At 43.9% G+C, this 14579-nt stretch overlaps 4 protein-coding genes and 1 long non-coding RNA gene across 8 annotated transcripts; all 5 read left to right on the top strand.

Moving 5' to 3' along the window:
* The first annotated feature begins 374 nt into the window (after positions 1 to 374).
* Positions 375 to 3955, top strand: LOC6572927 (membrane alanyl aminopeptidase). Of its 2 annotated transcripts, XM_044007371.1 has the most exons (7): positions 375 to 439; positions 588 to 1375; positions 1438 to 1737; positions 1840 to 2026; positions 2084 to 2331; positions 2391 to 3500; positions 3567 to 3955. In XM_044007371.1, exons 2-7 carry the CDS (start codon positions 744 to 746, stop codon positions 3862 to 3864), a joined length of 2775 nt encoding a protein of 924 aa, XP_043863306.1. In that variant the 5' UTR covers positions 375 to 439; positions 588 to 743; the 3' UTR covers positions 3865 to 3955. The 2 variants fall into 2 exon arrangements, with proteins under 2 accessions (XP_043863306.1, XP_032589104.1); XM_032733213.2 differs by lacking the exon at positions 375 to 439 and having other exon boundaries at positions 514 to 1375.
* An 877-nt stretch (positions 3956 to 4832) lies between these two features.
* LOC6572928 (membrane alanyl aminopeptidase) lies at positions 4833 to 8034 on the top strand. The gene is made up of 6 exons (XM_001998995.4): positions 4833 to 5501; positions 5560 to 5853; positions 5916 to 6102; positions 6171 to 6418; positions 6477 to 7586; positions 7668 to 8034. The coding sequence occupies exons 1-6, from the start codon at positions 4855 to 4857 to the stop codon at positions 7939 to 7941; spliced, it is 2760 nt and encodes a 919-aa protein (XP_001999031.2). The 5' UTR covers positions 4833 to 4854; the 3' UTR covers positions 7942 to 8034.
* A 536-nt stretch (positions 8035 to 8570) lies between these two features.
* LOC6572929 (membrane alanyl aminopeptidase) lies at positions 8571 to 11862 on the top strand. The gene is made up of 6 exons (XM_001998996.4): positions 8571 to 9224; positions 9283 to 9576; positions 9636 to 9822; positions 9929 to 10176; positions 10235 to 11344; positions 11426 to 11862. Exons 1-6 carry the CDS (start codon positions 8578 to 8580, stop codon positions 11724 to 11726), a joined length of 2787 nt encoding a protein of 928 aa, XP_001999032.1. The 5' UTR covers positions 8571 to 8577; the 3' UTR covers positions 11727 to 11862.
* A 583-nt stretch (positions 11863 to 12445) lies between these two features.
* Positions 12446 to 13275, top strand: LOC6572930 (bursicon). 2 transcript variants are annotated; one of them, XM_044007492.1, is made up of 3 exons: positions 12446 to 12649; positions 12735 to 12859; positions 12922 to 13275. In XM_044007492.1, exons 1-3 carry the CDS (start codon positions 12547 to 12549, stop codon positions 13186 to 13188), a joined length of 495 nt encoding a protein of 164 aa, XP_043863427.1. In that variant the 5' UTR covers positions 12446 to 12546; the 3' UTR covers positions 13189 to 13275. The 2 variants fall into 2 exon arrangements, with proteins under 2 accessions (XP_043863427.1, XP_001999033.1); XM_001998997.4 differs by having other exon boundaries at positions 12452 to 12673.
* Positions 13276 to 13399: 124 nt separating this feature from the next.
* On the top strand, positions 13400 to 14176 carry LOC116804892. Of its 2 annotated transcripts, XR_006356689.1 has the most exons (4): positions 13408 to 13486; positions 13575 to 13726; positions 13823 to 13931; positions 13999 to 14176. It is a non-coding gene; the product is annotated as an uncharacterized LOC116804892 (long non-coding RNA). The 2 variants fall into 2 exon arrangements; XR_004364921.2 differs by having other exon boundaries at positions 13400 to 13726.
* Positions 14177 to 14579: the final 403 nt, after the last annotated feature.

The following is a 14579-nucleotide window of genomic DNA, read 5'->3' as shown; positions in this document are numbered from 1 at the left end:
GGACAGATGGACGGATGGACAGGGCACAAACCAATAAGCTCATTTCACTTAGTCGAGTATACAAATTCTGAGCTTCCTAACACTCCTCTGATACTGTTTGAAAATAATCTCTTAACAAAGAGCAGACTCTCTAGGCGGGTCTGTCTAATTGCTTATATAAGCAAATCATTATCACAGTAAATAAATTCTTTTGCCTACATTGACAAAGTTTTAAGTAGAAGCGAATACCTTATGAGAGAGCCGCTTGCTAATGTAAACAAATAAATATATTTGTTTATGAAATGTAGCTTGTGAGTGAGTAAAATTCAAACTCAGTAAACTGTCTGTTTTTTTTAAATCCATATTTAACATACATATTTTATAAACACCTCGAAATTCCACTAAAAAACTGGTTTACAAACACTTTTGAACTGTCTGGGCCACAAATCTAGTTAGGCATGTACGTCGGGCGTATTGGATAGATTTTAATGTATCTTATGTTTTTAATGAATGTGTTGCAACTACTTTTTAACTTTGAATTATCAGTCAATTTTTATAAATTTACATAGATTTCTTAATTAAGTGCTTTTGTTTTATACGGTTTTTAGGGAAAAGCCTTATGGGAATAGGAATAAGAATGGGTGCCTATTCATCGCATCGATTGCCACTGTCCAGCTTATCTTATCATCACGCAAACACATCATCATCTGTGTCTAATTCGATTTTAAATAACTTTGACGCTCAGTGTTGAAACTGCTGTCGGCATGTTCAGTCTTGGACGCAGCGTCTGGCTGCTCGCCGGTCTTTTATCTATATGCCTGATAGCCGGCGTCGAGTGTACGAATTATCGGCTCGAGCGCACAGTGCTGCCTGTATTTTATAATCTAACCATCGGTCTGAGAGCCGATGCTAATCAACCCAGCGACAGCTTTGATGGCGCTGTCGACATAACATTGAAAGCGACGCAGCCCAATGTGAATGCGATCGTATTGCACAAGGAAGATATCGATATAGCCGAAGTCGCGCTGTACAATGACGCTGGCTCGCTACTCTATCGTATTGCGAACAGTTCACTGACCTATAGCCTGGCAACACAGAAGCTGACTGTTCAGCTGCTGCAGCCTTTGAGCCCCAATGCGAACTTTACGCTGCACTTTAAGTACAGGGGCAAGGTGAACAGTGATACGAAGGGTCTGTTCAGTGCCAGTTATGTGGAGCAGGAGACGGGCCTGACTAAATGGATGGTGCTAACGCAATTACAACGGATCTATGCGCGTCTGCTCTTTCCCTGCTTCGATGAGCCGGCCTTCAAGGCCAGGTTCCAGTTGCACATTGAACGGCCGAGTGGATTGCATGCTATCAGCAATACGCAGCTTATCGCAACAACAGAACTGCGGTAAACTGATGTAGATAGCCAACAAGCGTGCTGCCAGCTTATCGGTTCTATTTCAATTGCAGCAATAAAAATCGATCAATGGATCATTTTCAAGTAACACCTTTCATGTCCACTTATCTGCTTGCTTTTATGGTCGCCGAGTCCCAGGCACGCGGTAATCTCAGCGACTTGGCTGTGGTAAGTCGGCCACAGGACTACAGCAACTCTGAGTTCAGCTATAATGTGGCCCAGCGTGCAAGAGATGCCTACGACAAGCTATTCCAACATCCCTATAAGGAACTGGGCAACGAAGCTCTTCTGCATGCCGCTTCCCCGCGCTTTCCGCACAACGGCATGGAGAACTGGGGTCTCATCATCTACAGGTTAGATTGTAAATAGATTCTCTTAAGAATAGAGATGGCGAGTTACAGAGAAATACAGTCATTACTAGATCGTCTAGCAATTGCATATCCTTCATTTCATAGCCAAAATATTCTGGTGCATCGACCAAACTACACAGATGGCTGGAACGATAAGGAGACTAGCATACGCATCATCGTGCACGAGACGTCGCACATGTGGTTCGGTGACAGTGTGACCTTTGCCTGGTGGAATAACTTCTGGCTAAACGAGGCATTCGCGCGATATTACGAGTACTTTATGTCGCATCAAGTAAATTTATTCAAATATTAGCTAAGATATCTGACAAATCAAAGAGTTCCATTACAGCTCTATCCAGCTTATCAACTAGACGAGCAGTTCGTGGTGCGCCAGCTGCAGATGATCTTAACACTTGATGCCAACAACGGAACGCAGCCGCTGTCAAGCCCCGAGGCGGACATACGAAGCCCATCCGAAATCGCCTCCAAGTTCAGCAGCATTACATATGCCAAGGGCTCTAGCATAGTGCGCATGTGGCGGAATGCGATGGGCACGGAGAACTTTGATTTAGCCATTCGCAACTACCTCAGGCAGCAGTGAGTGAGCATTGCCTTAGGATAACTGCAATATACCTATTCTATCGTCATTCCCTTAGTCACCTGGGAAACACCGTGCCAAAGGATTTGTTTACACATCTCAAGGCGAATTGGCCCAAGCCTCTGAATGCTGACTTGGATCAGTTCTTTTACGACTTCACCGAGCAGGTGGGCTACCCCATAGTCGAAGTGAGCCGCGTTGACTCCTCTTCGTTCACCCTAAGGCAACGCCGATACATACTGGATCCCAACGATGGCAGCGATAGACATTTAACCTACACGGTGCCCATAACCTACACCACAAATGTATGGCGTGACTTTGAAAACTTGGCACCGGTTACGTATTTCAATAAATGGGACGATACTATGCTGCTTCCCTTTTCTGACCCGATCGAATGGATTGTGCTCAATCTGCAGCAGTCCAACTATTATCGCGTGCAGTATGCGCCATCGCTGCTGAGGCGGATTCATGAGGCTCTGATCGAAACCAACCACAGCGATATACACGTTGCGAATCGCGCAGCGATCATTGATGATCTCTTCAATTTAGCTTTGATCGGTTTAAATAATTATGCTGAGGTCTTCGAGTTCATGGAGTACATGAGCACAGAAACCGATTATATTCCGTGGTATGCAGCCTACGTGGGCATGGATAAAGTGGCAATGCGTTTGACCTCAGACCAATTGCCAAACTTCAAGAAGTATCTCATCGACATCACAGATGGCGTCTATGCCAAGCTGGGCGTGAGATGGGCCTCTAACGACACCGTGTTGGATGTCTACAATCGCAACAAGATGGTCTCCTGGCTCTGCAAATATCACCACTTCAAATGTGAAGACGAAGTGCGAGAGAGCTTTGATAAAAACTCGGAGATCCCATCACCAGACTATCGAGAGACCTATTACTGTGCTGCTTCCAGAGGAGGTAGATACCTTCGCATTATGGAGTACTATAGGAATGAGACAGACCCAACCGAACGAGAGCTCCTCTGGCGCGCTGCCAGCTGCACGAGGGACTTTTATAGGCACTACCACGATGAAATCTTAAACGAATCCAGCAGTGTGTCCCTAAAAACTGTTGGCCTGGCCCAGCTCTATCGACAGAATCCCGATCTGGTAACATACATTTTTATTGCCGTTACCACGGACATCCAGCAGTTAGCAGATGCGTAAGATCTAGAGCAATGAACTTCGTTTCAATGTTAATATTAACCTCATGAATGTTTAACTCGCAGCTTGCAGAGCTGGCCTAAGACTGCGACGGCCTTGAGCGATATGGCGGACTACTTTACCACAAGGTACCAGCAACAGCTTTTTGCCGAGTTCATTAACGAGAGCTTTATGCTGTTCGGTAGCTCCGATGAGATTCTTCGCCAAGCCCTGCTCAAAATCGAAAAAAACATTTTATGGGCTGACCAGAACTTGGATCAACTTGTCCGCTATTTGGCCACGAGGAACGGAGCAGCTGATCTAACGCTGATGTCAGCACTGCTATTGGTAGTGACGTCACTTTTAAATTTTTGGCTTACTTAACGTCATATTGAATAATGTAAATTGTTGTTGAAATTTTCATGCTAGAGACTAGAAATTTAGATAATAAATGAATTTATATATTGAAAATAAATACATATGCTTACAACTTGGAAGTTTTTGAACGGAATTAATATTGAACTAAGTAATATATAAATTATATGGTCCGAATATTAAGGCGTGTCGTATCAGGTAATAGTTTAGGTTGATTCTTAGAATATTATTAGGATTCCCAATCGTAATCTGAGCATTTTTTTTTATAGTATATAGTCATATGCCTACACTCGAGTGTCTAGTTCCAACACACGCCCCTTTTCGATAATAATAATAACATTCACACTATCTAATCATTGAACAAGTGGTCGAATGCTCTTTGAAAGGCTTGCGACCACACACAACTCATAAAGATATACAAATTACTTGTTAGAAGTAATTCGTCACACCTTAAATCTTCATCAGCGAAATCATGAGAATTTTCATAGCCTTAACCTATTGCAAATGGGAAATCAGCAAAAGGAGGCGTGGCAGACACCAAACCTTCTTGATCAGGGCGTCGAGCAGAGTCGATTTAGCCCTGTTCATCTGCCCATCCGTCTGTCCGTATGCTTGAACGAGTCGATTTCAGAAGATATAAAAACATGATCATTTCGTTTATATGGCATTTAGGATTTCCAAATAATACTACGTAATAGTTTCGAAAAGATGTATATACATATACACACCTACATATATTCTTATTAGCTTTGATACTTCCTAGTTGCTCATGATTATCATAAAAGCTATAAATTTCCATATCAACACTAACAGATATGACCATAAACCAATCCATAGTTGGAAACAGTGTGCCAAAACTAAGTAAGTCAACGATTTTTTCGCCTTAGTCATATTCTAATCTAATCTTTAAAAAAATCACCTATTATTTGGAAGGGCTCGTGAGTTAATGTTTTAATAGAATTGGACAAAGTATAATTCAGTATTCGAAGAGCCATCGACATGAGCTGTTCTTGGTTCGGCGTTTGGCCCTTGGCCGCACTTATCACATTAGCATGGATCGGGGGTTGCGAGTGTCAGATCAACTACAGGTTAAGCACCAACTTGAGGCCCTCGCTTTACAGCCTAAGCATCAGTTTGCGGGACAACACAATAGTTCCTAATAGTCCTGCTACGAAATTCGATGGCGAGGTCAGCATTACCTTGCAGACATCACTTGCGGATGTGAAGGAAATCACCCTACACAAGGATGTGACACTTACCATCATACAGTGTGTGCTCTATGACGCCGCTGGCAAGCAGGTCGAAGAGGTTAACAACGCCAGACTAACTTCTGTAGAGGAAGCACAGCAACTGACTGTGGGTCTGAATCAGGCCTTAACTGCCAATGTAACCTACACTTTGTTCTTCAAGTACTTCGGAAACATTCAGACTGATACTGTAGGTCTGTTCTCCGCAAGCTATATCGACGAGGCGGCCATGCAGACCAAGTGGGTGCTCTTAACTCAGATGCAGCCCATCAACGCGCGCTTGGTCTTTCCCTGCTTCGACGAGCCGACCTTCAAGGCCAAATTTCAGCTAAGCATCACCCGACCCGATAGCCTACATGCTATCAGTAATACGAAGCTGGAGAAAACGACGAGCGAGGGGTAAGCCTCGAAGGTGTTGAGCTTAAGGAAATTTGCATTACCTATTGAACAATTGCAGAAATAATCGCTTTACCGACCACTTCGAGGTGACACCCATAATGTCCCCATATTTGTTGGCGTTTGTGGTCTCCGAGTACCAGATGCGAGGCAACAGTACCCTCTCCATTCATACCCGTCCGGCGTACAACCAGTACACGGAGTTCAGCTACTCTGTCGCCAAGCGTGTACTGCCAGCATATGGGGAGTTGTTCCAGCAGCCTTATCAAGAACTGGGCAACGATGTACTACAATATGCAACCACTCCACGTCTTTCCCAAATCAGCGCTAACAACTGGGGACTGATCATTGCCAAGTGAGGATTGTCCAGCCCCTAACTAAGGGGCTTAATATTAACTAAGTGTCTTTGTAATACAGGGATAATGTTTTTGTGGAGCAGCCCGGTATTACCGATGGATGGTTGCACAAGGAGCTTACTATTCGCAACATTGTGCAGGAGAATGCCCACATGTGGTTCGGCAATAGCGTAACCTGCCTTTGGTGGAGCCATATTTGGCTGCACGAAGGGTTCGCGCGTTACTATGAGTACTTCATGGGACATCAAGTACGCCCCCTTTCCAAAGATTTCGATTGCTCAAATGTGTAAAAATATATATTTAATTTGCTTCACAGCTTTATCCCGATTATCAGCTCGACCAGCAATTCCTCGTGCAAACTCTACATCAGGCGCTTTTATTCGATTCTCAAAATATCACTCAGCCAATGACCAGCGCACAAGTGAACATTAATACCCCAGAGGATATCAATTATAAATTTGAGAGAATCGCTTTTGCGAAGGCAGCTAGCGTAATCCGCATGTTGAGCATCTTAATGGGCGAGGAAAACTTTAAAACAGCAATCCGAAACTTCCTTAAGGAATAGTGAGTGCGATTTCCTTAGGATACAATAACCTAATCCTGCTTAAATAATTTCTATTAGCCGTTTGAGTACCGTTACACCCCCTATGTTATATGTGCATCTTACGGAGAACTGGCCCAAGGAACAAGATGTCACATTAAACTCAATTTATTACGACTTTAATATAAAAGTGGGCTACCCAAGGATTATAGTCAGCCTCGATGAGGATAATCAAACATTTCGCTTTAAGCAGACACGCTTCTTGTTAAACAGCACAGATGGCAGCAATCCCAACTTGCGATACACAACGCCCATCACATGGACCACAAATCTTGGCCGTAATTTTCAGAATCTAACACCCAACTTTTATTTCGAAAGCGACGTGCCTTTTTATTGGGGCCATATGAACCAACCAATTGACTGGATCATCGTCAATATAAAACAAGCATTCTACTACAGAGTACACTATCAGCCACCACTTCTAGGGCGGATTCAAAAAGCCTTGATCAAGGCTGATCACAGTGAAATCCCCGTTGAGAATCGAGCTGCTATCATTGATGATCTGTTTAACTTCGCGCTCGCTGAATTGATTGATTACGTCGAGGTCTTCGAGTTCATGGAGTACATGAGCACAGAAACCGACTATATTCCCTGGTATGCTGCCTACGTGGGATTGGAGAAGGTGGCGAGGCGCCTGACCCCACAGCAGTTGCCCAATTTCAAGAAGTATCTCAGCGACATCACAGAGGCGGTGCACGCCAAGCTGGGCGTGAGTTGGAGTGCCAGCGACAAGGTGTTGGATGTCTACAACCGCAACCAGCAGGTGTCATGGCTCTGCAAGTACCAAACCTCCAATTGCACTGCGCAGGTGCTGGAGAAGTTCAATGGCTCAGAAAAGCCATCGCCAGACTATCGGGAGACCTTTTACTGTGCAGCCGCCAGAACAGATGGGTACGATCGAGTCTTGGAGCTATATAAGAAGGAAACCAACTACATAGATCGAGAGATCTACTGGCGCGCCGCCAGCTGTACGAGGGACTATCGGACGCACTACCAGAACGAGATCTTGGGCCAGGGCAACAGCGTGGACCTCAAGATGGTTGGCCTAGCGCAGCTCTATGAACAGAATCCGGACCTGGTGACGCCCATCTTCCAAATGGTAACCGAGAACATTTCACAGCTGAACGATGCGTAAGTTGCTCGATGGGTTATATCTAGAGCTAGCTAAAGTAATTCACTTGTATATTCTATATTCTATACTCTATATTACAGCTTGGGCTTCAACTGGGCAAAGACCGCTCAGGCTCTGAGCGACATGGCGGAGTACTTCACCACTCGGGAGCAGCAGCAGCTCTTTTCTAACTTCTACAAGCAAAGCCACACATCCTTCGGCAGTTCCGCGGAAACACTCAACCAGGCACTGACCAAAGTAGAGGCGAACGTGCAATGGGCGGAGCAGCGCTTGGGCAAGTTGGTGAATTTCCTAGCCCAGAGAAATGGAGCTGGTGGATTGGCGTTGGCTTCTTCGTTGGTGTTGTTAAAATAAAAAAAATATATATGTATATTTGTTTTTTAGAATAGCAAGATTATAAGTCAATTGGTACAATTAAGATTGTTAATATATCTAAGACAGTCGAGGATTTGACTATAATAAAGTTACATATAATTCCAAAAAAAAGAATTACTTGCTTTGATTACGAATGGGTTGATTGATTAGGAGCAATTGATTTTGATCACCAATGATATCAATTAGCAATAATAATCATTATTTCAAAAGCTTTGTACAGCCATTGATCAATGCCAATGTCTACAGTTTTTATAGTGATACCGAACATGTGCGTATCTTTATGGCCTCTCAAGTGAAAATTTGAAAGATTATATGGCTTTTAGGATTTCCAAACAATACTACGTAATAGTTTCGAAATGATGTATGTACATATACATACCTACATATATTCTTATCAGCTTTGATACTTCCTAGTTGTTCATGATTATCATAAAAGTTATAAATTTCCATAACAACACTAACAGATATGACCATAAACCAATCCACAGTTGGAAACAGTGTGTCATATTGTAATCTAATCTTTAAAAAAAATCACCTATTATTTGGAAGGGCTCGTGAGTTAATGTTTTAATAGAATTGGACAAAGTATAATTCAGTATTCGAAGAGCCATCGACATGAGCTGTTCTTGGTTCGGCGTTTGGCCCTTGGCCGCACTTATCACATTAGCATGGATCGGGGGTTGCGAGTGTCAGATAAACTACAGGTTAAGCACCAACGTGAGGCCCTCGCTTTACAATCTAAGCATCAGTTTGCGGGACAACACAATAGTTCCTAATAGTCCTGCTACGAAATTCGATGGCGAGGTCAGCATTACCTTGCAGACATCACTTGCGGATGTGAAGGAAATCACCCTACACAAGGATGTGACACTTACCATCATACAGTGTGTGCTCTATGACGCCGCTGGCAAGCAGGTCCAAGAGGTTAACAACGCCAGACTAACTTCTGTAGAGGAAGCACAGCAACTGACTGTGGGTCTGAATCAGGCCTTAACTGCCAATGTAAACTACACTTTGTTCTTCAAGTACTTCGGAAACATTCAGACTGATACTGTAGGTCTGTTCTCCGCAAGCTATATCGACGAGGCGGCCATGCAGACCAAGTGGGTGCTCTTAACTCAGATGCAGCCCATCAACGCGCGCTTGGTCTTTCCCTGCTTCGACGAGCCGACCTTCAAGGCCAAATTTCAGCTAAGCATCACCCGACCCGATAGCCTACATGCTATCAGTAATACGAAGCTGGAGAAAACGACGAGCGAGGGGTAAGCCTCGAAGGTGTTGAGCTTAAGGAAATTTGCATTACCTATTGAACAATTGCAGAAATAATCGCTTTACCGACCACTTCGAGGTGACACCCATAATGTCCCCATATTTGTTGGCGTTTGTGGTCTCCGAGTACCAGATGCGAGGCAACAGTACCCTCTCCATTCATACCCGTCCGGCGTACAACCAGTACACGGAGTTCAGCTACTCTGTCGCCAAGCGTGTACTGCCAGCATATGGGGAGTTGTTCCAGCAGCCTTATCAAGAACTGGGCAACGATGTACTACAATATGCAACCACACCCCGTTTTCCCCATAACAGCATGGAGAATTGGGGTCTAGTGATTTTCAAGTGAGTAGTCCAAGTAGGTACAGTGAATCAAGGGGTTAACCTAAATCTTAATAATTTAGGGATAAGGTCCTTCTGGAACAGCCCGGCGTTACCGATGGATGGGCACAGAAGGAGTTTACAATTCGCAATATAGTCCATGAGAACGCACACATGTGGTTCGGCAATAGCGTCACTTGCAAATGGTGGAGCTCCATCTGGCTGCACGAAGGGTTCGCGCGTTACTACGAGTTCTTTATGGGTCATAAGGTAAGAAGATGACTTGTTTGGGATGAGCTGCGATTACTTGTAGGGTCCTTCTGTGTGTTTATCCAATTGGTTTGTTCTATACAGTTTTTGTTGGTTTCTTTCGCAGCTATATCCAGAATATCAGTTGGACCAGCAGTTTGTCGTGCATAAGCTTCAGCACGTCCTTACGACCGACTCTCTGAATATAACTCAGCCGATGACCAGTGCAGAGGTGAGCATACAGACGCCCGCAGACATCGACTACAAGTTCGGCAGAATTTCATTTGCCAAGGCCGCCAGCGTGATCCGCATGTGGTGCCTTGCAATGGGCGAGGAGAACTTCAACAGGGCCATTGCGAACTACCTCAAGGAGTTGTGAGTACAAATGCCATTGGCTCCGAAATTCTGAATCACATTTCCGATTTCCCTCCAGCTACTTGGGTAACACATATCCCTCCGATCTGTTGAAACACATAGGGGAAAATTGGCCTGACCAGATATATGTCAATTTGAATCAATTCTTTTATGACTTCACTGTTCAGGTTGGCTACCCGTTGGTCACGGTGAGCCTCTCCTATAGTGGCCATCAGATCAATTTCTATCAGCAACGTTTCCTGCTGAATGATACAGATGGCAGTGACAGCAAATTGACTTACACGGTGCCCATCACCTACACTACGAATTTGGCTCCTAATTTCACAAATTCGACGCCTGCTTTTTTCTTTGCAAAACTAGTTGACATATATCAACGCTGGTCAGATGAGCCCATCGACTGGGTCATTGTCAATCTGAAGCAGGCCAACTATCATCGAGTTAGGTACGAGCAACCACTGCTCGGTAACATTCAAAAGGTTCTAACAAAGAGCGGCCACAGTGGAATACCCAATGAGAATCGTGCCGCGATCATTGATGACTTGTTCAACATCGCCCTCGCACAAATAATTGACTACGTCGAGGTATTCGAGTTCATGGAGTACATGAGCACAGAAACCGACTATATTCCCTGGTATGCTGCCTACGTGGGATTGGAGAAGGTGGCGAGGCGACTGACTCCACAGCAGTTGCCCAATTTCAAGAAGTATCTCAGCGACATCACAGAGGCGGTGCACGCCAAGCTGGGCGTGAGTTGGAGTGCCAGCGACAAGGTGTTGGATGTCTACAACCGCAACCAGCAGGTGTCATGGCTCTGCAAGTACCAAACCTCCAATTGCACTGCGCAGGTGCTGGAGAAGTTCAATGGCTCAGAAAAGCCATCGCCAGACTATCGGGAGACCTTTTACTGTGCAGCCGCCAGAACAGATGGGTACGATCGAGTCTTGGAGCTATATAAGAAGGAAACCAACTACATAGATCGAGAGATCTACTGGCGCGCCGCCAGCTGTACCAGGGACTATCGGACGCACTACCAGAACCAGATCTTGGGCCAGGGCAACAGCGTGGACCTCAAGATGGTTGGCCTAGCGCAGCTCTATGAACAGAATCCGGACCTGGTGACGCCCATCTTCCAAATGGTAACCGAGAACATTTCACAGCTGAACGATGCGTAAGTTGCTCGATGGGTTATATCTAGAGCTAGCTAAAGTAATTCACTTGTATATTCTATATTCTATACTCTATATTACAGCTTGGGCTTCAACTGGGCAAAGACCGCTCAGGCTCTGAGCGACATGGCGGAGTACTTCACCACTCGGGAGCAGCAGCAGCTCTTTTCTAACTTCTACAAGCAAAGCCACACATCCTTCGGCAGTTCCGCGGAAACACTCAACCAGGCACTGACCAAAGTAGAGGCGAACGTGCAATGGGCGGAGCAGCGCTTGGGCAAGTTGGTGAATTTCCTAGCCCAGAGAAATGGAGCTGGTGGATTGGCAATGGCTTCATCATTGGCGTTAGTGCTGTCTACCATTTTGATTTTGTTGTTTCGATAGGATTTGCAATCGAGCGCACTGTCAGTGTCACAAATAATAAGTCAATTGAGATTCACCTTATCAGTCTTAGCCGATGGTTTGCCGATAGCTAAAACCATAATAAATTGAACCTCATTTTTTGTGATAATGGCAAAGATTTATAACGTTATATTTTCATATCTTCTAATGGCAACAACGACTTCGCTTATCTCTGAAAAATCACATATATGTGCACCTCTACTTGCAACAATAGCTAATAGGCAGACGCATCGATAGATTTATCCCTAGGTCTTTTATATATATGATTCGTTTATAAGGCTCTTTTGGTTTCGGTCTGGCGTTACGCTTGTCAGAGATCGAAGAATATCGAAGACATCGAAGAATATGAATCGATCGATGTTGTTCTAGCTAATAAAATAACTGTACGGACCTACAGATTTTTGGCCTAGCGCAGCTCTATGAGCAGAGCTCTACTCTAACTGCACCCGATGGACTTGCTGGCCCAGAGTGATGGAATTGACTGATGTTGATGGGGATGATGAGGTCCGCTTTGATTGGATTTTTGTTTATGCCGTGCCACACGAGCGTTGGGGCTCGAGTAAATGGCGCAGCGGGACAAATGTGATTTTCGTGTATGCAATTACTAGGCAAAAAGGTTGCTGCTGGCCGCGTCGCTTTATTGGGCCATAAGTCATGAGTCCTGGCTGGCCGGGACATTAGGGCTGCAGCTGCGGCCGGCTACGGGCCACATATATAAGAGGCATCAGTCGGCTGAAAGCGTTTTCCATCCGGAGGCGTCGCGACCTGGACTTGACTGAGGCTAAAACTGAGCTAGAGAAAAATGCTGCGCCATGTGCTACGCCACGAGAACAAGATATTCGTGCTCATATTGTTGTACTGCGTTCTGGTTAGCCTGCTGAAGCTGTGCATGGCCCAGTCGGAGGGTACGGCGACTGCCACTGATAATGGTACGCAAACGGTCGTTTAGCTCATATTTAAGCTAAGCGAGGTCTGGTTTTGTCTTTGCAGATATTGGGCATCTGGGCGACGACTGTCAGGTGACGCCCGTCATCCATGTCCTGCAATATCCCGGCTGTGTGCCCAAGCCAATACCCTCCTTCGCCTGTGTAGGTCGCTGTGCCAGCTATATACAGGTGAGTCGATCCATGCTATATATGTATAACCATATTTCTTTACACCATCGACCTCTGCTTAGGTCTCGGGAAGCAAAATTTGGCAAATGGAGCGCTCCTGTATGTGCTGCCAGGAGTCGGGCGAGCGCGAGGCAGCCGTCTCGCTCTTCTGTCCCAAGGTCAAACATGGTGAGCGCAAGTTCAAGAAGGTTCTCACCAAGGCTCCATTGGAGTGCATGTGCCGACCATGCACTTCGATCGAAGAGTCGGGAATCATTCCGCAGGAGATTGCCGGCTACTCGGACGAGGGCCCGCTCAACAATCACTTCCGACGCATTGCCTTGCAGTAATTCGAATACCAAAAATAATAGAAAACATCATTAGCATAGCATTTTGCACACACATTTGCACTTAAAATAAAATTAACAAACGCATTAGTTATAAAAGCATTTTAGAATTTGCGCGCCTCAACATAGTGCTGATTCGTTCACTCTCTCTTGATACGGCAACTCTCATAGCGATTCAAATTTCGGGCGAATTCAGTAAAGCAACGGACTGGCACTTGAACCATAGTATCGGTGCTAAGCTCTTCACCTACACAACTATATTTTTGATATTTGTTTGGGCTCAAATTTAACATTTACACAGGTTATCAGAATATATATAACTTTCTTTGCACATTAAAATAAATGTAATTGAAGCCTCTCAAATTTATTTGTGTTATTAATATCTCAAGGTTACCTACTGAAAGACTGCCATCTATTGTAACGAATGTGCTTAATTACCTGATCTGGTAGCTCTATGCAATTTCTGGCAAAATTTAAAATTGAAATGATTTTCGGTAATACTTTTGTGTGCCTGAAATAATATATAGTTGTTGTGAACAATGTAAGTTAACTGCTATATTTTACATAACAACATTTTTATAGTATGCTAAATTAAACTATTAAAAGCTTATTTTAATATTTTTTTTTTATATATAAGCTGCTAGTTATTATTCAAATATGGCAGCCTATCAGATGAAAAAAAAAACGTGATAAAAATGCCCTGGTGAGTGGCAGCCCATAGCGCATCATTGAGATCGCGAACGCAGGTAAGAGCACGTTAACATTCTGTTATTTTACAACAAATATTATACCATACATTATTTTCTATTCTAGCGTTGGATCAAGCAAACATAAATTTAATAACACTCTGTGAGTGAAAAATTAAAAATATATTTATAATCACACAACAGTTTTCTGGAAATGTTAAATATGAACAGCATACCAATTGCAATAAAAATAAGTATCGATGATATTATCGAATAATATATCGATGCTACTGTTACCATGTTAACATCGCATTTACATGATTTTAATAACAAAAAGAAACTTAACAGATTTTAGTCGAAAAAAAATCTTTGAACGCAACGTACACGATTCGCTTGTGTCGTCGGAAGGGGCGGATAAGTGTTGCGCGAGTTGAATGGTTTTTTCGCCAATAGAAAATTCAATTTTCCAACTGTGTTCTGTAACCGTTTCAATATATTTTAAGAATTTTAACAAATCGACGCAATTTCCACATAAAGAAATGCAGTTTAAGTGATATATGAGTGGTGAAAGAGCACGCAATAGTCACGCGTGTGTGTGTGTTGAAGGCAAACCGTATATGAATACACGAAGCAGAGTCAAAGCGAAGCACAGTGCAAAAGGCATTTAACAAAAAGAAAAAAAATAAATAAAAAATAAATAATAATAAA

This window comes from Drosophila mojavensis, unplaced genomic scaffold, assembly GCF_018153725.1.
Source record: "Drosophila mojavensis isolate 15081-1352.22 unplaced genomic scaffold, ASM1815372v1 contig_16, whole genome shotgun sequence".
Classification (NCBI taxonomy): Eukaryota; Metazoa; Arthropoda; class Insecta; order Diptera; family Drosophilidae; genus Drosophila; species Drosophila mojavensis.
This window is presented reverse-complemented; position numbering and strand designations above follow the sequence as displayed.

Bases quoted from the DNA above. Each gene is read 5' to 3' on its own strand.
- LOC6572928 (XM_001998995.4), top strand. From the start codon at position 4,855: ATGAGCTGTTCTTGGTTCGGCGTTTGGCCCTTGGCCGCACTTATCACA. The intron at 5,502-5,559 runs GTAAGCCTCGAA...GAACAATTGCAG, and splicing joins GAGAAAACGACGAGCGAGGG to AAATAATCGCTTTACCGACC. The intron at 5,854-5,915 runs GTGAGGATTGTC...TTTGTAATACAG, and splicing joins TGGGGACTGATCATTGCCAA to GGATAATGTTTTTGTGGAGC.
- LOC6572930 (XM_001998997.4), top strand. From the start codon at position 12,547: ATGCTGCGCCATGTGCTACGCCACGAGAACAAGATATTCGTGCTCATA. The intron at 12,674-12,734 runs GTACGCAAACGG...TTGTCTTTGCAG, and splicing joins GGCGACTGCCACTGATAATG to ATATTGGGCATCTGGGCGAC. The intron at 12,860-12,921 runs GTGAGTCGATCC...ACCTCTGCTTAG, and splicing joins GCTGTGCCAGCTATATACAG to GTCTCGGGAAGCAAAATTTG.
- LOC6572927 (XM_044007371.1), top strand. From the start codon at position 744: ATGTTCAGTCTTGGACGCAGCGTCTGGCTGCTCGCCGGTCTTTTATCT. The intron at 1,376-1,437 runs GTAAACTGATGT...TTTCAATTGCAG, and splicing joins ATCGCAACAACAGAACTGCG to CAATAAAAATCGATCAATGG. The intron at 1,738-1,839 runs GTTAGATTGTAA...TTCATTTCATAG, and splicing joins TGGGGTCTCATCATCTACAG to CCAAAATATTCTGGTGCATC.
- LOC6572929 (XM_001998996.4), top strand. From the start codon at position 8,578: ATGAGCTGTTCTTGGTTCGGCGTTTGGCCCTTGGCCGCACTTATCACA. The intron at 9,577-9,635 runs GTGAGTAGTCCA...TTAATAATTTAG, and splicing joins TGGGGTCTAGTGATTTTCAA to GGATAAGGTCCTTCTGGAAC. The intron at 10,177-10,234 runs GTGAGTACAAAT...ATTTCCCTCCAG, and splicing joins GCGAACTACCTCAAGGAGTT to CTACTTGGGTAACACATATC.